The sequence below is a fragment of the Pseudorca crassidens genome, chromosome 1 (assembly GCF_039906515.1).
Source record: "Pseudorca crassidens isolate mPseCra1 chromosome 1, mPseCra1.hap1, whole genome shotgun sequence".
Classification (NCBI taxonomy): Eukaryota; Metazoa; Chordata; class Mammalia; order Artiodactyla; family Delphinidae; genus Pseudorca; species Pseudorca crassidens.
Window position 1 is genome coordinate 111842273 of NC_090296.1, and position 22471 is coordinate 111864743.

General features: G+C 36.5%; 1 protein-coding gene and 2 long non-coding RNA genes across 11 annotated transcripts in view; 2 read left to right on the top strand and 1 right to left on the bottom strand.

Annotated features, from left to right (window-relative positions):
* USP3 (ubiquitin specific peptidase 3) overlaps positions 1-22471 on the top strand; it is a 214180-nt gene that overhangs the window by 137997 nt on the left and 53712 nt on the right. For 6 of the 7 annotated variants that reach the window (XM_067749616.1, XM_067749624.1, XM_067749605.1 and 3 more), the window contains 2 exons: positions 8428-8488; positions 12059-12190. In XM_067749616.1, coding sequence (XP_067605717.1) covers positions 12162-12190 — 29 coding nt within the window. In that variant the 5' untranslated portion in view covers positions 8428-8488; positions 12059-12161. Of the gene's footprint in view, positions 1-8427; positions 8489-9430; positions 9548-12058; positions 12191-22471 lie in introns of those variants that run through there. The other variant, XM_067749645.1, reaches the window with a different exon arrangement.
* The window catches only part of LOC137230411 (uncharacterized), a 124475-nt gene that overhangs the window by 48292 nt on the left and 53712 nt on the right, over positions 1-22471 (top strand). The gene's annotated exons all lie outside the window — the stretch shown is intronic.
* The window catches only part of LOC137230405 (uncharacterized), a 61031-nt gene continuing 59907 nt past the window's right edge, over positions 21348-22471 (bottom strand). For 2 of the 3 annotated variants that reach the window (XR_010946127.1, XR_010946128.1), the window contains one exon: positions 21348-22464. This is a non-coding gene — a long non-coding RNA (uncharacterized lncRNA). The remainder of the gene's footprint in view (positions 22465-22471) is intronic. The other variant, XR_010946125.1, reaches the window with a different exon arrangement.

A 22471-nucleotide genomic window follows, 5' to 3' on the forward strand; every position in this document is an offset into this window, starting at 1 on the left:
TCTTTGGATAGTTTTTGATTCCTATGGAGTAGAACCTCTCAAAGGGTCTCATCCTCACTTCTACTAAACAACAATGTCAGTCATTCCCATGAGTCGTTTGACAGGGGTGAACGGTAGATGCTGTATCGCTGATACCCCTCCTTCTACAAGTAGTGTTCTGATTATCTATTGCTGCATAACAAACTATCTTACATCTTAGTGGCTTAAAACAACCGTTTTATTTTTCTTGTCATCTTGTGGGTCAGGAATTCAGGAGGAGCTTGGCTGGGGCTGTCTCAGCTGGCGTACCTGAAGCTGGAGCATCCACTTCCATGATGGCTTCTTAAGTCACATGTCTTGTGCCTCTGCTCCTGCTCTGTTTCTGTCCCTCCCCATCCCCCCATCCCCCATGGTGTCACATTCTGCAAGGTCCCTCTGTGTCCTTTGGGTTTCTCACAGTGTGTTGGTCTCAGGGTGATTAGGCTTCTCGCATGGTGGCTGGCTTCCCCAAGAGCAAGCAATAAAAAGAAGCAGCTGTCAATTTCTTAAAACTCAGACCTGCAAATTGGCACGCAGTCACTTCTGCCATTTTCAGTTAGTCAAGGCACTGCAGAGCCTGCCCAGATTCAAGGAAAGAGGACATAGACCTGCCTCTCAATGGGAGGAGTGGTCATCTTTAATCTATCATAGGGCCAATTAAGCAGAAAGGAGAGAGAATGGTTGTGAGAAATACTGAACTGTGACTTTATCAGAAAACTGATCAGAAATTTACTTATGTAATGACTCAGGAGAGATTAACTGACTGCCAGCCTTGAATAAGAATGGGACTGAAGCCAGAGGAGGAAGGTGGGAAAGCTTCTCATGGGGCAAAGCGGAAAGGCAACTGAGGTAAGCTTTACTTCATAGCTGCCTTCCCTGCCTTGGCCCTGAACTCTTGGTTCCGTGATCTTCTGTGAGCCCCAGCCTGCCGCTTCTGAGCAGTTTGGATTTGGTGCTCATGCTTGGTCTCCTCCTCCTTCAGTATCTGGACCTCCGCTCAGTCTCCTGAGCTCTGCATGGGCTCACTTCTTTAGCCCTGGGCGCTGCCTGTTGCTTTGTATGAGAATTCTCCTGTTGCCCTGCTCCCTGGGAACCCAGCGTGCACTCCCAGAATGAGCCGCAGTGCCGGGGGTGGGAGGTGGTGGTATGGGAACACAGGCAGTGATTTTGGCTACGCTCAGGCTGCTCTGGCATCTCTGGCGGTTGCTTAATATCGCTGGATTTCTTCTTTTCTGGACTACGTGAAGGCTCAGTTCCTGCTTTCTTTATGTGACTTTACCACTCTTTTTCCCCCAGTAATTTCAGAGGATTCAAGTTGAAGATAGAAGAGGCTTCAGAACTTTTAGCATAGAATAGGCTCATGAGTATGTGGTTCAAAGAGCAGTTATGGTATAAAGAAGATTATACGCCTTGTTCTAAACATCTAAGAATGTATCAGTTGGAGGGTAAGCTGGGTTAGTCCTGGAGTATATTTCTACTTGTATATGTACTGGAATATTTATAGAATTTTTATGATAATTCTGCCCTATCCTCCAATTTCGAGAGAAATAACACTTTTACTATTGATACTTCTATGGAGTGTGTGTGTGTGTGTGTGTGTGTGTGTGTGTTTTGAATAACAGCTGCAAATATTTTTCATTGATCATATGTTTACACACCCGTAGAGTTGTAATCTAGGATTTTGGTTTCACTTACCACTTACGCTTAATAATTTAGAATAAGTTTATTTCATCCGGACTTTATAATACCAGTATCTTTAAATTTAAGACATTTAAACTTTATTTTTGTTATAAAAGAAGTAACGCTTTCTGAAAAAATTCAGACAGTATAGTTGAAAGTAGGTCCACGTGGCTCTAATGCCCCATCCCATTCTTTTTACGTGACGGTTAACAGTTACTATGTACCCTTCTAGACTTCAAGCAGTTTATGTACAGGTATATAACGTATACACAGAAACACATAGTACATAATCTTTCTAAAGCAAAAATGACAACCTTCTGGACTTGCTCTGCAACAGTCCATACCTTCAAATACTGAGTTTGAGTTCCAGTTCTGTCACTTAACTAACTTAGCAAGGTATATAACTTCTCTGTGCCTCAGCTTCCTTATCTATAAAACAGGGCAATAATGGTACACACCTCATTGGACTGTAGAGGATTAAATGAAGTGATATTTATAAAGTGGCACAATAAAGTGCAATAGTGCTTGGCACATGGTATGGACTAGATAAATATTAAATAAAGAACCTGCTCTTTGAAAAAACACGTTATGAACATTTTCTTATGGGTTGCTGGTTTTTTAGTGTGGCACTTTAAAAACGGTGTGTTGTTGGTAGGGGGTGGTATTCTGAGTTTTACTATTGGAGCAGCATGTTTGTCTACAGTGTTTTTTTTTTAAATAAATTTATTTTATTTTTGGCTGTGTTGGATCTTTGTTGCTGCACATGGGCTTTCTCTAGTTGCGGCGAGCAGGGTTACCCTTCGTTGCGGCGCGTGGGCTTCCCACTGCAGTGGCTTCTCTTGTTGTGGAGCACGGGCTCTAGGTGCACGGGCTTCGGTAGTTGTGGCTCGTGGGCCCCAGAGTGCAGGCTCAGTAGTTGTGGCGCACGGGCTTAGGTGCTCTGCGGCATGTGGGATCTTCCCGGACCAGGGCTTGAACCTCTGTCCCCTGCATTGGCAGGCGGATTCTTAACCACTGCGCCACTAGGGAAGCCGCTGTACCATGGTTTTGAACAGCGATTCCACACACTTTCTGACCTCGCTGTTGCAGTGAGCTGCTGTTGCTGACAGGCAATGTGCTGGGAATGTGTTTGCCTCTCAAGAGTTGTGGGAGCAGGAAAAAAAAGCTGAAGGTTGTTGATTTAGAAAATTATACTACACTAATAATTAATCTCTTTGTTAAGAAAATTAGGAGGAGAGTGGAGTTGGAAGAATTTTATCTATAGGGAATTATATGATTATTTAATCTATTTTTTGCTTTGTGTTCTTTGAATAATTTTATAATTAGAGGGGACATGCTCATCACCTAGTTTTTATTCTACAGTGAAGACATAGACTCAGAATAGTAGTGATGTTCTCAGTTCTATAGCTAGTAATGATAGGGCCAGGACTAGAATCCTAGTCATTGGATCCTCACCTTTCTGAATTCTTAAGAAGCTCAAGAGCCTCTCTGCCAGTTGAAGCAACTATTGAATAATGGATGCGCTATAAATGGCTTGCCTGTCAGTGCTGAGTGCTTGAACTATTTTGCCTGTAGAGACAGTGACCAAGTTGTATCGTAAGCACTAGTGCATGGTGTTTTATAAAAAATTTAGAACTTAAGGAGAATTGTTGATGGGCCTTGAATACCAAATGTATTCTATCTTATTAGGTTTTATGTAGTGAATAATAAGGCTATTGAAGATCAGTGGGAAGAAATTTATATTCGCTGTGGATACCATTTTGCCTTCTGAACACAACCTAGATATTCGTGTGTAAATAGGCCCCTTTAAGCCCAGAACTCCCTAGTTTTCTTTTTTTTTTTCCATTTATTTTATTTATTTATTTTTGGCTGTACTGGGTCTTTGTTGCTGCACGTGGGCTTTCTGTAGTTGTGGCGAGTGGGGGCTACTCTTAGTTGCGGTGCCCGGGCTTCTCATTGCGGTGGCTTCACGTGTTGCAGAGCACGGGCTCTAGGCGCGCGGGCTTCAGTAGTTGTGGCTCACGGGCTTAGTTGCTCCGCAGCATGTGGGATCTTCCCGGACTAGGGCTTGAACCTGTGTTCCCTGCATTGGCAGGTGGATTCTTAACCGCTGCGCCACCAGGGAAGTCCCCTAGAACTCCCTAGTTTTCTGCCCTTCTTGTCTCTTGGTAAAGGAGCAGACTGTTCTTTCCTGCATAGGAGTAGCAGGGAGTAAAACCACTTTGGTTTGTAGATCAGTTGGATGCCTTCCCTCTGCCTTTGTGCTCCATCAGTTATCCCTTCCTAGTTTCCAGGAGGGTTAAGGCTTTTGGGGGCTTTAGGAAGAAGACATGAATGCGAGCATGTTTTAGAGGCTGGGCCTACTTCACCTGTCTCCCTTGCCCAACCTGTGTCAGAGCTTCTATCTTGTGGGAAATGGCCCTAGCTTAGGAGAGGATCGACATTCTCCACTCCCCGCAAAGGGGTGCTGCTGCCAACTTGCAGAGCTCGTGGCTGAGGGTAAGGACAGGGCCAGAGGAGAGTTCTGAGGCTACAGCAGCAGGAGGAGTGTGAAGGGAGCTGGATAGTACCAGCCCCCCAGGCTGAGATGCCCAGGAGCTGTGAGAGGAAACGCGAGCTCGGGGTTGGAAGAATCTAAGCGTATGGGACAGATTGCTGGAGGAGAGTAACTTTGAGGAAATTTCATAATCTGAGTGAAAGAGGAGCAGACTTCTGTTTATGACATCCAGTGACCCTGCTGCGGCCACGTGTAACAGTGTGAGAAATATACTGCATGCCTTCCCTGCCATGATGTCACCTTGAAGTGTAATTAGGCATAATAAAAAGAGCCCTTATAAATTTTCAGACTTATCTTTTTGAACTCCTACAAGTTTCCAACCTTATTAACCTCTTTCTCTCAAGTACCGGCATTTAAGATTTAAAAAATAAAAACCCTTCATTTTAATATTTTTATGTTCTGCTGAATAGATAGTATATTTATAGCTTAAAAACATTTTTATTGACTGTGTATGGTTTTATTTTATACACACACACATGCACGCACACGATATAGTCTATCCGTTTTGTTATGCTTTTTGTACAGTTTTATAAAATAGCCTGCAAACCTCTAATGCAGTTTCCATGGGAAATGTATTCACCCTACAGATAAACTTGAAACCCATCTGTCTATAAACTGAGACTACCTTTTATAATAAAGTGTGTCCCCTTAACGTGATTAAAATAAATGAATTTAAGATTACTGCAGGTATTCTTTTACTCATGCTATGACCTGTTCTATTTGTAGCAATAATTGAGGGTTTAATTTAAAGCCAGTATTTTTCCTTCTATTTTCTAATTGTCTTGGGTACTTTAAAGGTTTATAATTTGGATAAGGTATATATACACAGAGTGAATATTCCCCAAAGCAGTGTAATAAGTGGCTTCAGAATGCCCCATAATACCCTTTTCTCTGTAGTTTCCTAGCCTTCAAATGTTCTTCTGGTGTGAAACTATTAAGCCCTCAGAGAGTACCGTCATTTAAATAGCCAAGACCAACTGTCTTATCACACGTTAAGTCTTAACTTTCTTATTGTAAATATTCGTGATAAAAGAAATTTGATTTCTTAACTTAGAAAGTGAGGGCTTTTCTGAGATTTAGTAAAAGGCACAGTCACTTCTTTCCGATGTTTTTGAAAGTCAATACTATTTTATTTCCTTTTATTCTTTCTCCTCATCCCTATCTTAAGAACCTATTTATTTAATCAAGGTATAATTCACATAACGTAATATTATTTATTTATTTATGTACATGCCATGCGGCTTGTGGGATCTTTAGTTCCCCAACCAGGGATCGAACCTGGGCTCTTGGCAGTGAAAGCACCGAGTCCCAACCACTGGACTGCCAAGGAATTCCCCAAATTAACCATTTTAAAGTGAATAATTCAATTCAGTGCATTTAGTACATCTACAACTACCACCTCTATCTTGTTCCAAGACATTTCATCACCCCAAAATAAACCCTGTACCTATTAGGCAGTTATTCCCCATTTCTTCCCCTCAGGCTTAGGGTATCTTTTTGAAAATCTGCAATTAAGAAATTAAAAAACTGATAAAACTTTATGAGGTAATTGAGATTTTATAAGACTAGATTTAGAGTACACTGTTCTAATTCAGTAACATGAAGAAACACATTTAATATACTGATAGTGGAAAAATTAGATCACAAAATTGTATGTACTTTTTGTCCATACACACACTTTACAGCCATCGGGGGAAAAATGAACGTTTGGTAGGAAACACACCAAAGTAACAGTGATTTTGTTCTAGATTTTTTTTTTTTCCCTCATTCAAAGGAGGGGGGGAAATCTTCCCATAATTACACAAAAAACAAAAACCTGTAAATGACTAAAAACTTGGGCCTAAACTTACTATTACAACATAATTACTTATTTCAGGTTAATATTAAACTTCTTCCAGATTGAGTACAGTGTTTCTTAGTATTTACTAAAAGAAAAAGGTTTGCTGGAGGAATAAAACTATATAATATTTGTAGTTTTTTAATCCTTCAAGTTATATCGCAGACCAGGAATATCTGTTTCAGGTAAACTGTGTTCTAATTTATTTTTCCCTTTAAAAATATACTCTATAGGACTTTCTTTTCAAACTATAAAAATGTCATATTTTTGTTGATACAAATCAAATACCACAGGGGTGTACAAATAAAAAGCCAACAGTTTCCCCTTACAATAGTCTTCTCATGTACTTGCCTAAAATAATTGCTGTTAGCAGTTTGGCGTTCTTCTTATTCGCCTTTGTCATGTGACTTACATGCACATATAATAAAATTGGACCCAACTGAGTAAAAGACTAAAATGCCTTCAGGGTGGCCCTAGCAGTTAATGTAATGCCCTAAGGAAAGGTAAGGCTCTTGGCTAACTGGAAGGGGATTTTTACCACTGAAAGTTTTCTCATTCAAAAATAGTTAGAGCCCTGTGCTGGGCAGGAAGGCAGAGACCCTTGGGCAGTATATCACTGTACTCTCCTATTCTTCCTTGCCTTCTCCTCCCCTCCCAAATGTAGAATGAATGTATGTCAAAGATTTATTTAACTCATTAATAAGGGAACCAGCAGGATGGTAAAGCTGATTCCAAGAGCATTTGAGGAATTGAGTGAATGCAGACACTGAAGAATGAATGTTGAAGTAAATTGCTAGGCTAGATATAAAACCATTAATGTCCTGCAGGGTAGTAAAACCGTAGGCCTTGGAGTCTGCCAGACAGATATTATCTCTACCAAATAAAAATCTACAAGTTCACTTGTAACTTCATAGAATTTGGGTCCTGATCAATAGTAAACAGCAGGTCAAACAATGGTATTATAATGAAATATCTTTGGGATATTCATGATAATAATGTGTTTTATTATACATTGAAAGGGCTTATAGTTCTTGATTCACTTTATTTCCAGTTTTGGCTAATTTTTCTTAACAATGAGAAAGGCCGATTGTGATGTATGATTAGACAGGACCAATATAACATAGTAGGGATCAGATCTTGGAAGAGCTTGGTATCTTAAACTAAGAAATTTAAACTTTGTTTCAACAACTGTTCATTGAGCATATACTGTGTGCCAGGCAGTGGACTTATTATAATCCTGAGTGTGTGGATGTGCTGCGGTGCCCCTCTCATGGCCCCTAGGAGGCTGACTAGTGGTTCTCAAGTGGTTGTACTAGGGAGTCACCTGGGAAGTTGCTTTTGTCAAAATAGACATGTTCTTTTGTCCTTCTGTACCCACCCCAGTGTAGATGTCTCTGCCTGAGTAGAACATATGTGTTTTGAAAAAGCTTGTTCCAGGTGATTTTTATATCCCTTCCCTTTTAAAATCATTGTTATGTTTATTGGGCTTAAAATTGAATAAGTAAACAGCAAGCAAGATTGTAATCAGTATTTTAGAAGTTTTCATACCCCTTTTTGCCTGCCGTGTCCCTATATTACTCAAACTAAAGTAATTAATGTCCTGATTATACCCTCAGCAAGAACTACATGCAGTTATCATATTTAGAATTATATTTAATGCATTTGAGACATTAATTTGGGAAGAACTGGGCTTAGTCTTCCGAATTGTATCCTTAGGTTATGCCTCTCACTAAATAAACTAAAAGAGTTGTCATTTATACTAGTATAATATGATCTGTATGGTAAAGACATGTGATTTAAAAATTAGACTTAAAAATGGTTTTTATAAAATCTTTTTTTTTTTAATGTTTTGTCTTTTTATTTTTTGGCTGCGCCATGCGGCATGTGGGATCTTAGTTCCCCAACCAGGGATGGAACCCGTGCCCCCTGCGTTGGGAACGTGGAGTCTTAACCACTGGACTGCCAGGGAATTCCCTTAAAAATGCTTTTGATGAGAAAATAGACTGTCCTTAACTTGTCAGAGACTGTTGAAAAAAAAAAAAAGGAATAAGTAATAAAGGAGAAAAGTGTTTAACCTGTGGTTAAACTATTTGAGTTGAGTCCGCAATTAATATGAGCAGTTGTTGTGGACATGCGTTTAGATTCTTTCAGTATAACGTTAATTAGGCAGCCGTTTTGTGTAAATGCACTCACAAAGCAAGGATTTGTGATTTCAGTACACCTAAGCAGCCATGGAATTTGTAACTTAATCACAGGATGTGGTATTACAGATTAGGGGAGAAACTGGGAAATAACGTGATACAATTGGCATATTGTGTATTTTTCTTTTTATTAGTGTGCCGGTCCAACAAAAGCCCCTGGGTCTGTTTGACTTGTTCAAGTGTCCACTGTGGAAGGTAGGTGACATGCTTATTACTTCACTACCCAACTTGCTTTTTTCAGTTTACCTTTAAGCTTTATGTCAAAGTTTTATTGATTTGGATTTATTGAGCACCGTTGTTTAATTATAGCGTGTACGTAATTCTCTGTAGGGCTTCTTCCCTCTCCTAATAGAATCCCTTTGTTCAGTGATGGAACTGAGGAAAATCTAGGGGGGAAAACCCCTTTATATTGATACTCAGAAGAATTAATTTGATGATCAAGACAATCTACTAGTAATATTTGATTGACATGTGGCCAATTTTGTTTCACCTGTTACCTACTCTTCCCTACCTTTATTGACTTTTGAATCAAATCCCAGATATCACATCATTCTTCTGAAAACAAAACAGATAAAGGAATTCCCTCAAAAATGGTCTCACTGTGGAGTTCATTATTTATGCTAAGATGTACCAAATATATCATTGTTCCGTTAAGACATTTTTGCATTCTAGGAACTTAACACTCCCAAACCCAGTTCAAGCCTGAGCATTTCCTCCCAGTTCTTGGCTTCAAAATGATGTTACTTAAATACTTTAGTAACTCTTTCTTCTAGCACAAACTCAAATAAATATCAAACTTTGTGTGTCTGGTAGTAGCACATTTATTTCTGTGGCTCTTTTAGCTTAGAAAATCTGCTTTGAATTTACTTCAGAAGTTAGTAGCTTAGCAGCAAGGAGGTGGGAAATCATACTGAGTCACACAGGCTGAAATCTATATTGTATTTATTTGGACAGTTTCCCCATCGTTACTCGTAAACCCTCATTGCATGAAGAGAGCATCTTTGTTCAGTTAACTTTTGATTTTTCACATTTTCAGTCCTGGAATTGAGTCTATTTTTCCATGTACACTTAAGAGTACTTTTGGAAAATGTTAACTGCATATCTTAATTGTGGTTATTGTGGTTTTGAAATCTCTAGGATTTGGGGAACCTGAAAATACTTTGTACAGATAACATTTTTTTTAAAAAAGAAGAAAAGTAGAAGCACTTAAATTCTGCACTTGAAGAGACAGATTCCTCTCCTAGATTTTGAGAGGTGAGAATTATAATGCAATAAAATTTATATAGTTCTATCCTCCAGTCGTCTCATAGTGCTTTACAGCCTAAATCTGGAAGGTCATATGTCAACAAAAAGACCTGACATACTCTCAAAAAGTGGAGACATTAGTGTTCTTAACAGCAAGCAACAAACAGTTCTCTAAGTAGGTATTGGAAAAATAAATTGAAAATTTTCTAGGCTCTGTAGGTAGTATGTTTCCAATTGTAAGCAATCTTAAATTTGGAAATCTGACATGGTTTCAGAGAAATATAATTAAGTAGATTACACAGATAATGAGAGTAACCTGCATTTGGATCTTCATTTTACATAGCTGATTGGCTAATTTTCTTTTGCCATGTAATCCTGGGTGTTGATTGCCAAGAATGACGATTTTCTCAGTAATTTAGACCACTTGTCTTTAGGGGAGTCTTAAACGGAATATTCTTTCAAACTAGGAAATGTACTTTATCAGTAGTATATTTGAGTTATATATTGTATTGGTCTTCATGACACCATCCCTTTTATTTTTCCTATTTTTTGTGATTGTTGTTAAAAAATCTGTGACATGTATATGGACACTTTTCCTTTTTAGACCAAATTGGTTAAAATCTAAAACTAGATGAGGGAAATATTTATTTTTATGTGGTAGTTTATACATGACTGTTAACTTCTGACATGTATTTGAATATTAGCCAAAACATTGCTAATCTTAATGTTAGCAGTAATACACTTCTTACTTTATCACTGACATTTATTACAGTAACCATGGAAATATCTAGTACATTTGGAGGCTACAGTATGGTGGCTAAAGGAACTATATGTACTATTCATTCATTCATGCATTCTGAGCCATGGATTATTTAATCGCCTAACAACCCAGGAGATATAAGTACTATTATCTCTGTTTTATCGATGAGAAAACAGAAGTAGAGAGGTTAAGTAACTCACCCAAGCTTACCAGGCCATTATGTGATAACGCCTGCTAAAACCCAGGCTGTCTAATTTTTGAGTTTATACCCTTTTTTTTTTTTTTTTTTTTGGCGGTACACGGGCCTCTCATTGTTGTGGCCTCTTCCATTGCGGAGCACAGGCTCCGGATGCGCAGCCTCAGCAGCCATGGCTCACGGGCCCAGCCGCTCCACGGCATGTGGGATCTTCCCGGACCGGGGCACGAACCCGTGTCCCCTGCATCGGCAGGCAGACTCTTAACCACTGTGCCACCAGGGAAGCCCTGAGTTTATACTCTTAATCATTATTTTTATTTTAACTCAGCCATATATACAATGGAATTAAAAATTCAGTTTAGTCCACTTTTGTGAACAGAAGACCCTACACACAAGTCTTGGTTATGTTTATTACAGTGAAAAAAAGGGGGGAAAACGTGATCAAACTCTGAGTTGAGGTTAGTAGTGCCTCTGATGCTTCCAGGTTTCCTGGGGTAGAGAGGCCAGGCTTGGAGTTGATCCTCCTTACTTACCACAAACTAGCCTACTTTCCCCAAGGTAAGTGTTGCTCCTTGTACAGTTAAGGCACATCATGACAAAAATGTCACCTTAACTCTCTGAGAAGGTTTACTTTGGCACTATTTAACCGACATTTGTTTTGACTGTTCTGAGTTTACAATTAGGCCTTACCTTCTATAAATTGGCAGCTTTCTAGGAACTGGGACGTTTTTGTTTTATGAGGGTCTTCAAGTAGTGGTCAGTTATGGCGTTGTACAGTATTTAGGTGAAGGTGTAGATGAACCCTTATGTCAGTTTCATTTTGCTTTTTGTGATAAAATGATTTATTAAATCTGAGTTGGAAAGTGTTAGAAAATTTTTCTGACTGTAGTCAGCCTTTGATTATCTTTGCCCATGTAGTAAGAAATTACAGTTTATATAAGCTTAAGATAATTTCTGTTTTGTTTGGATTTCTTTTGAACAAACCTATTTCCATATTAGTGGAGTGATTATTCAGGCATTCAAATGAAAAATATGAAGCCATATTGATGAGAAAGAGATGGGAGATTATCCTGTTTCCATATCTGACTCTCATGTTTTATATTAAGCAGCAACCTAAGCAGAGCCTATGGCCCTGTGGGCAGTGATTGAGTAATTTAGTTTGCAAAGCTTGTCTTTGATAATAGCTGAGTTGGGAGTTAGCAGCCTAAGAAAACTTAAAAAAAAGAAAAAGGCTATATAGCAAAATTATCAGCAAAGGAGTTGATAAGTGATAATCTCAATGATATTGAAACTGGTTTGCATAGATAACACCTTTCCTTGCCTGGTCCTAGTCTTGTGTACAATAATAAGTTGACTGTATTTGATTGCAAAAAAGCATATTTTAAGTACTCAGCTTAATAAATCACTAAGTGATGAATGCTCTTACAGGATTGAATGCTCTTTATTAGAAGGAATTCTTTCTTATTCTGATTTGATAACCATCTAATTTTATTATCATCTCCTGCTACTTTAACTTCCCAAGCAATATTTAGATGAAAATACATTTTCATTTGATTTTTGTAAGGTATGTGAATGGCCATGCAAAAAAACATTATGAAGATGCACAAATACCCTTAACCAACCATAAGAAATCAGAAAAGCAAGAAAAAGCTCAGCACACAGTGTGTATGGATTGCAGTAGCTACAGTACATACTGGTAAGTATTAATATTATCTGAAAATGCCATTCGTTTACTATGTGTGTGCAGGCGTTTTCTCGTCTTCCTCACTCTTTCCCCTCCCCCCAGTCTCTAAGCCAGTGGGGACTGCCATTACTGCCTTTTAGTCCTGTTGGAATTCGCAGAGGACTGGGGGCTATCAGGAATGCTTGTCCTTATTCATTCAGATGTAAATTTAAATTGCCCTTTCAACCTCTAGGTCTCCTCTTCTTTCCCATCCCTCTAAGCTTCAGGGAAATGAAAAGTATTTGTTGTTGTTCATTATAATTCCTTTTCTTTTTTGTTTTTAATTGAAGAATAATATGATAATATTATTATAATATGATAAAACCCACATTCCTACTGTCCAGTTAAGGTTTTGTTATATAATCTTTAACTTCTTTGTTTAAAAAATTATTTTGACAGTCTCCCCTGTCCCAACACAGTTCCACTCTCCTCTTCTACTCTGTAGATAAACATCAAGAATTTTGTGTGTAGCCTTTCAAGCTAATTTTTTTTTAAGTGTCACATCCTTTAAAAGGGTATTGGAAGCCCTGTTCTCTCTTTGTAATATACTATACATGTCTGTTTCATGTAAACGACAATAAAGTAAGAATTTTTCTGACTACTTTGAACAGGTTATTCAGGTTACAAGTGATGTTTAACAATCCATATCCATTCGGTATGCTCAGAGTCAGTGTATTTTACAGTTTTAACTTTGGCGTGAAGCAAATTTCTTTCCTTGACTAGTAAATTATGAATAATTCTTTATGGTTTTAATCATTTTACTGAATTCAAAAGGTTTCTGACATTGAAAGGAAAAAAAAAAGCCATTTAAAGGAGCCCTTTTATTTTTGTTTTTGTTTTTGCCATATAGCCCTCGAATGTTACATGAAGGCAATAGTGGGCAGGGATGGGGATTTAAAGTCCAAATATTGCTTTTGATTCACACTTTCTACTGAAGTTGTGTGCTAATCCTTTCTACATTGTCCTTAGCTGCTTATTGTATTGTAGAAAGGTGTCCCATCAAAAGGAAGAAAAAAAGGTCAGTGGCCTACCAAGTTTACATTTTTACAGGTTTAACATTATTACACTGTGGCTATTGAGTAAAACATTGTAAGGTTTAGTCCTGTAGATCACTAGTATTTCAGTGATCCTTTGTGTGGAAGATGTCCGGACATGGAAGAGAGACAAGCTAGAGGTACATGAAGACATCAGTAAAAGTGAAAATCTTGGGAAGATTTTCTGAGCCTAGTGCTGAGTTTATTATTATTTGCTCTCATAAAACACCCCTTCCTACAAAAATTAAGTATTAGCCAAGCTGTTAAAGTGTTTTCATTAGTTTCCCCCCCTTTCCCTGAGGACACTTGTATACTAGAATGACACAGCTATCTAATTGACAGAACCATGTGTTTCTGTAAGGTTGTAAGTATTTCTCTTTAAACAGCAGGAATTAAGATCATTCTTGAGGTATCTGTCTCACAGTCATCATTGCAAGTCATGTCAACCTGTATGCACCAGATGTTGAAAACATTCATTCTTCTTGATTTTTAGTTAGCCATGTGCATGAAATATTTAATGGGGAAATTTGGAAATACAATTAAATCTCTGTGTGCAGTGGGTTTTCTCACTGTTGGTAAGATTATGAGGAAATAGTAACTCTTTGAGGAAATTTAAAGAATTATCTTGGAATTTTCCTAATGGAGTGGAATTATATTCGTAGGTCTCTTTAAAAATATAGACTATATACTTTAATGTCTTTGTATATTGCATTTTAGAGGAATACCTTTATTAACTAGAACTGGAATTTAATTTGCTTTATATTGGTATAGTATGCTAAAGTACAAGTCATTTCATGGCTGAATTGGAATTAAATGGCAGATCTTGGACCTTGGGGGAATATACACCGTGGCAGGGGTTTCTTGGCCAGTTGCCAGTCTTTTGTGTGAAGTTATACAGAGCCGCAAGTGTGTGGACTCCGAGAGCTTCTGAAATGCAGGAAGGGAGCTGCAGCTGGTCACATAACCATCTCATTTGTGGGTTTAGAACAAAATGCCAGGGAATCATCCTGTAGCATTATACTGACAGCCTAAAAGGAAACTGTGCTAGTAGTAAGCTGTTGAAGCTGTAGTTTAAATTAACATTTTCCCCACACCTCACTATGATTAAGAAACAAAAAAGGATCTCTTCTTCTGTATGTGGCGTGTGTGTGTGTGTTATTTTCCAGTGCACCTTAGTAATTTCACTTCAGTTTGTAAATATTCCTTGTATATAAATTTCTTGTGGTTACACTAATTGGTTTACTTTAGAGGTTGTATGAGGTTTAACCTATTTGATTATTAATTATTATGCTTGTAGTCAAACTATTTTGACTATAGCTAATGTTAAGGCGGCTTTTCCATGTGCTCTGTCCTCTGAAGAAGTTGAAACGTGCTCCGAGGCTTACAGTTTTTCTATCCTTACTTTCCCTTTTCCAAGAGTCCCTGCCTTTGTCCTGTCTTTGCATATCCTTTATGAGGTTATCATTGAGCACTCCCCCCTCCCCCAAGTAACTCCAATTGTAGCTGGATGTAATCTCCCCTAAACTCACAGTCCTTGGGATACTTATAATTTCCTGCTGCATGTTAGTTATTTGTAAATGTCCTTGGGGACTGCAGGAACCATGTCAGATCTTTGTATTGTCCACAGTACTCAGTGTCTGGTGCCGAGTAAGCAGTAGATGTTTGAAAGACTGAATTTTGTTAACTATTTTCCAAAAATGGGGAAGGTTATACCAAATCTATACTATTGTGCCCTCCTGATACTTTTGGAGGACTGAAGAGCTGCAGAACCCTTTTCCTGAAAAAGACTCAAATCACAGCCTATGTGAGCTATTCCATTTACCTCCCGAGAGGGACACCCTTGCAGAGCAGGTCCTTTCACTTCTGATATAAACTGGGCGTTCAGGAGAAGCACATATTAACCAAGCAGAACATAAAACGGGTCATTATTTCAAAAGAGGGAGAGAATCATTTTGGTTTGACACAAACACACTCCTTTAGGAGACAAATGAAGATTTTAATAAAAATGAAAATCTTAAGATTTTCACACAAGGGCAGGTGTTCAGATTATTGTGTGTGTGTTCAGTAATATTTCCTTTCCTCCTACCCCAAATTCCCTCCCCCAGTTAATACAAATGGAATTGTATGTGGTATACATTATTGTATCAAAAAAAAGAGTAAAATTGATTGAGAAGAAAGAAAGATTAAAATTAGGAACTTTTTTTTTTATTACTATTTTTGCGGTACGCGGGCCTCTCACTGTTGTGGCCTCTCTCGTTGCGGAGCACAGGCTCCAGACGCGCAGGCTCAGTGGCCATGGCTCACGGGCCCAGCCGCTCCGCGGCACGTGGGATCTTCCTGGACCAGGGAACGAACCCGTGTCCTCTGCATCGGCAGGCGGACTCTCAACCACTGCGCCACCAGGGAAGCCCTAAAATTAGGAACTTTTATTTGACTTATTATGTAGATAGACATTTGGAGTTAATAGATTTAAAATACTGAACATATAACTTTTGACATCTGACATAGTCTTGTCAACTTATCAACAATAGCTGAATTTCTGAGAATTCAAAAGTATGAAAGGAGTATTAAAACTAAATTACTAGAATTTTTCCTTTCTGGTAGAGTAGTGTTTTAAAGCACTCCTTCAAACAAAGAAATATTATGAAATGTGAGTCAATTCATTTGTCTAGAAGAAAGACTTGTATTTTAGATTTTAAACACCTATAATAAATAGCAGTTTTAATTAAAACTAATAAAAATAAAGCTTTTATTTGTGGGTTTAAATGGATGCTGAATCATTTTCAAAGGCAGTTGTGATTTAAAATTAAAAAGGGGAAGATCTTTTGTTGACTATCCTTATAAACTTTTGGGGCACAAATTTTCAGTGTTGTAAAGATTAGAGAACAGGAAGAATTTTGTTGATTTAAAAACAGTATTTTGAAGTTTTATTAAAAAGAAACTTTTTAGCATGTGGTCTGAAAACAAAAGGCTCCTTCTTAATAAGCTGGTACTTTTCTGCTTTTAACAAAGGAAATGAGTTTTCTCTGCAAGTATTCTAATTTTCCAAAATTGGCTTAGTTGATGGCCGCGCATTAGAATTGAATAAAAGAGAATTTAAAAATAAGCTTGCTTTCTAAAAGAGTTCTTTGGATTTAACTTTTCTTGGTTTGAAATAGATGAAGTCACTGGAATACCAGCTTTTTTTGTTTTCTTTTGTTTTTTGTTTTCTCTAACTATATCTGTCATTTATAATAAAGCTGGAGGTCAAAGTTTACTCTAGGTGTCGTATTATGATGTTATCTATTATACAAGGGAATGAAAAGGAATTTAAAACTTAATGATCGATTTGCCATTGCCCTTTCTTGAGAGGGGTACTTTTTGCATTAAAGTTTTTTGATTTTGTTTCTTTGGTATTAGTATTATACATGACTTACTGTATAAAGATTGCCTTATAGCCAGTAGATTAAAGGACTTGTTCCTTTACTGTTGCGTAAAAAATTTCAGGTTCGTTTGTATGATGATTGCTTCTTGTTTCACGTGGGTGAAGAATGATTTGGTCTGGGAATATTGTCTTAGTGCTTCAAGAATATGATGTGGAGACTTATGACTTGGGTAGCTTCAATAGCACTTACAACAGGAATGGAAAAAGCTTTAGAATTTTAAAGCTGAGAAAGAGAGAGAGATCTTCTTTGTTTTGAGTGTGACACCTGCACCATATAATGGTAGCAGTTGAGCAATTAAAAGTGGCTAGTGGGACTGAGGAATTGAATGTTTTATTTTATTTTAATGATTATGTTTAAATTGCCACATGTACTGGTAGCTACTATATCAGACAGTGTAGCCTCACACTTAAAATTTAACATTGAGTATATTAATATTATGAAACTTTAAAAACCTTAAGACAAAAATCTGATAGAAACTCCAAAAAGAAAATAAGTCAATTTCACTAACTAAAATAGTTGTAAATAAGTATAACTTAAAGCAAATCTAACCCAGTAAAATGTGTCAAAAAGAAAAATTATATAATTACTGAGTTAATTTCACTAGTCTGCCAACATATTCATTTTAAAGGGAATCCCAGATGATTGTATCATTAGAAGCAAAAATACATTTATAAATAAGCCATTTCTGATTTTTAAAATACTAATAACATTGAAATAAAAGGAAACTATTAAAATATGATAGTTCCCCCCAAAGAAAGCAAACAACATATACAAATTGATGAAATACTAAAGCTATTTCCATTAATATCAGAAACAAGACAAATACTTCCTATCATCATTTACATCATCATCACTATTATTAAACATTGCTTTGGCTGTTCTATCCATTGAAATAAGACAGAATAAATTGTTGGTATAAATATTAGAAAAGAACAAATTATTTCTGCTTTCAAATTATATAATGCTGAGAAAACTTAGGGGGACTTTAGTAGAAAACAACAAGTAGAATTACTAATTAATTTTGAGATGGTCATACATAATAAATATGCAAAAACTAATAGCTTTCTCTTCATTAGCAGTCATTAGTTAAAAATGGAAATGACCAAACAAAAAAACAAACATTCAACATAATGACCAAAACTATAAACTAAATCTAGGAATAAGTATTACAGAAAGATACAAAGCAAAGATATGGATCCTTTGTGAAGAAAACTTGACATTGTAAACAGTTCCTTTCCCCCTCAAATTTTTACCTTCAAAAGTTTTCCTGGAGGCAGAGTCTGATGAACATGATGGTCCTCGAACATAATGTGCACAACATCCAAAAAAATCAAAATAGCGGATATGTTGCTTTTATTCAATACATAAATATTCATTGAGAACCAGCTGTATGTTAGGAACCTAGTCTTTAGTGCAGTGGTCTCTAAAGTAATGCACTTGAAGGTACGGAAGGAAAATAGCAGAGCTTTTATTAAAACTTTTTATCTGGCAAATATAAAATCATTGGCAAATATTTAAAATACCTACTGCCAGTGGTCTGTAGACTAGGTGGTTATGTGTCATGAACCACACACGGAGTGTCCTGAATCAGCTTCACGTGTGGCGTCCTCTCCCTTGTTCACTTTTAGCATTGTGCAGTATGTTAACGGTTTTTGTCTGCCTAGTTACATGGGTTTATTTAATTTTACCAAGAATCAACCCTCTTCAAATGGATACACATTTTAAAAGATTTTTTTATGAGAAAAAGTCCTCCAAGATAATAACAGTAACAATAGTAAGACAAATACTGGTGAACAAGGAAAAGGTAAGCTGACATACACTCCTACTCTGAGCTCATCAAATACATTACAAAGTAAAAATATTGGCTATCTAATAAAAACACAGACTAATCAGATCTGATAAATTGGACAAAAAGTTTGAGACTGTGTGAAGTATGAATTTATATCCATTATCATTAATGTCAAACCTCACCCTATGTATATATTGTATTTTGAGATACTAGTTTAATAATGGTATGAAGACATTTAAAAAGTTTATTTCATCTCTAGCTCATTCTTCTAAAATTTTTCTTTTTTTATACTATATGCATATTAATTTAGATTTACTTGCATATATAATTAGTACAAATGTGTAAATGTGTTGGGGGTGATGGATGCTCAGTTTTGTGGCTTATTTTTTATCTGATTAGGAGCCATTGAAAATAATTTGAAGATTTTGTCTTAGTGGACTGGTGTTTTTCCTTTTATAATTAGAGAGGGCATGAGGCACAGGCTGGAAATAGGAAGGAAACAAGTGTTTCTAAAGTTAGAATTTTTAAAAGGAGGTAAACCCACATTAAATTTTAGGACGAGAAAATAATTGAGCCATGCTGCATGTTTTAATTTTTGGAGAATGGGGAAAAAGTACAGATAGGGATGAACAAGTAAGGAATATATTTTGCTGTTAAACAAGTGACTAGTGCTACAGGGAAAATACTGAGGGAGGGTAAGGGAGTTGGTAGTGTATGGAATGAAAGCTTAAATCTAAACATAAAGCAGGTAACACTGAAGTGAAAGGGAAGATTGGGAGGGAAAGATGCGAGAGAAGAAAATTTAGGTAAGGTCGACATTGCAGGGACCATCAAATACTATAGTTTAATTTGGCTACAGATATCTATGCGTTTGAAAGTCACTGTATTTGGGTGGGGCAGAGGGGGATATCATACTAAAGGAAATAACCAAGGTTTAGAATAAAATGTTAGTTGAGATGGAGGAGGAAAAAGATGGGTTTGGGGGAGATTATAGAGAGAAAAATATTTAGAAAGGATTAGGCATGATTAGATGCTAGAAATTAGAAAAAAAATCACAATCTTAAAAATGTACACATAAGGAATCAATGTAATGAAGAAATTGGACAATTTTGCTATTTATTAGAATAAGCAGAATTAGAATAAGCAGAATAAGCTGTGATATTATCAGTTTTTTACCAAAGTATAATAGTAGTATAAATAATTGGTGTTTCTTATGAAAATTTATCTGCTACCTGCTACATGTTCTCTCAGTGCAAGGTAATAAAATTAATTGTGTATCTTCTGCTCTGAACAGCAGTATATATATAATACCCTACTCTACATTTAACAGTTTATTAACTATTGGCCTGAAGTACTTTAAAACTACTTTAGTGTCATATTTGGTTTGAGACTAATTTTTACATAGCTAAGATGATAGTATACTTTGCCTCAAGGTGTTAGAAGTAGAGAAAGATACCAGTACCTTCTCCTTCCCTGCCTTTTTATATCTGATTTCCTTATCTAACATCTCTAATATGTTGCCTGATATGACTTCTAAGTATTATTTTTTTGTCTTTAGTGTTCAGTTTACTTAAATTTCCTTAAACAGTTCTTTCTTTTTAGTAAATACAGAAGTAAACGTTTTCCTTGTCTGACAAGTAGTCTGTTAGAGGTAGAGCTCATCTTTACTTGAAGAATCACCTAACATCACGAAATTTAAACTTGCTTAAGTGTTAATATAATAGCCTAAAAGTTGGTTGTGTAATATAGGTAGTTCCTGACTTTTGTTTGCTAGACATGTGAAGTCCTATTTATATGAAAAGATGCCAAAACCTGGACCTCAGCTCCAATTTCTCAGTAGAAAGATGAAAAAGAGGAGTAGAACTTTTTATATTATTTCAGTTACGTTTTGGGAACCAGGTGTATTTTCACCTTGCAACATTTAACCATATTTTATAACAATATTTATTTCAAAATGGGAAATGCATTCCAAGTTTCAGAGGAGCAATCTAGAAGCTTTGAAACACAGCCTACAAGTTATGCACTTTTTTGTACTTATTCTGGTGTAATCTCCTTGAAGGGAAAACTAAGAATAGTGGCTAAATTTTATTTGTTTTTCAGGTGTTAGAGGTAAGCATGATACTGACCTAATACCTTCAACACAATTGTAAACCAGGAAGAGATTTTTAGAACTTGTTTACTTTAAATCCTTCTTATTGCCTTGGGACTTTTTAATATCAGTATTAGTGGGATAGTTTCCAGTTTGAAAGCAGCATCTCAGCTAAAGACTAAGGTAACCAGACAACATTTAAATTCTTATTTACTTCCTACTTTTGTTACTTATTTTCTTTTCACCTCTGGGCCAGGGAGGAAGAAGAAATCAGAACAGGGGATGGGGGCAGCTAGAGACGGGTGTGCTGTGAGGCAGCCCTGGTTACACAGCAAAAGGAAGCTGACATTTATTGACCCTCTACCACGTGCCAGGCGCCCCTGGACGTTTTGACCTGTGGAAGCAGGTGCTTTCCTTTTATCATCGTCATCTAATAACGCTTGTATAGTGTGGTGAATTCAGACAGGACAAAAGTTAGAATCTTAGAAGTAAATGTCCTTCATAGTGACTGTAAGAAGATCTAAAAATGACTCTTGGCCATAAGGACAATTGTGAAAACTTAAAATTTTTTAAGCCAGTGAGAACAAATTCAGCCAAAATAAAATTGACTTCTTATAGTTCATTCAAGTTATATTTATTACCTCTTTATAATATTGGGTAGTAGTATAGTAGAACAGCTAGTATCTTAGATATTTTCTAGGCTAGCAGTGCTGTGCAAGAGAAATAATTTGTCACATACGTAATTTAAAATTTTCTAGTGGCCACATTAAAAAAGCAAAGACAAACAGGTTGATTAATTTTAACTGTATATTTTATTTAACCCAGTTATCCAAAATATCATGTCAACATGGTAATCCATATAGAATTATTAGACATAGTGTGCATCTTTTTTTAATATGAAACCTTCAAAATCCAGTATGTATTTTACATGTACAGCACATCTCCATTCAGATGCTAACTTTTCGTCAGAAATGCTTGATCTGTATTTAGTCATAAAAATTGCAGTTAAAAATGTAGATTCCAAACACTATTAAAAATTTTCCAATAAATGAATTTAAAAAACCCCATTTTCTTTAATACTTGGCATCTGTTTTGACAAGACTGACTCATCTTTTTTAGAATTGAGCCCAAAGCAAAAGCATATCAGTCTCAAAACTGTATCTAATTTAAGTAAATCCACTAACTCTTGTAACCACTCAGTATTATCAACATCAAATTCAAAGGACCATTATATAAACTGAAAATCAACTCCAAATTTGTCCATATCAACAAAGCATTCTTCAATTTTTCTTATGGATTTTGCAGACAACTTACATAATGCCATCGTATTTAAAATCTTCTGTATATTTGTTCACACTGAAATGTGTAAAGTCATTATTGATTTGTATTATGAATAGTTTAAATTTTAACATAAATTCTCATACCTGTCTAGCTAGGTCACAAGCAAGCTTTTATTCTCTCCTTGGATCTTTAAATTTAGCTCATTCATGTGCACTGTGATATAGGTGAAAAAATGTAAATCATGCTGTGATGTTTTCTCTTTGTTCAGAATTGGCAGGTGTTCCTTTTGTTTCAAGAAAATCTTGAATTAGAGTTAACAGTACAGTAAACCTTTGTAAAATTCTTCCATGACTCAAGCAGTGAACATTGGCAAAGAACATGTAGTCATATTCATTATCTTCCATTTCTTTTAACAGTTCCATAAACTGGTGATGAGTCAGAGCATTTGCACATGTATACTGAACAATTTTAATAACTGCATCCATGATACAGTCTACTTTAGAGCACAGATATTTTCAATATGTTAATATGCAGTGGATCAAATAAGGGAAATAATTCCATTAAATCCGGGTTTTTGATCCCACGTAGCAGGTCCTTGTCTGTCTTGATAGAAACTTTTTCCTGTCTAGCTGAAAG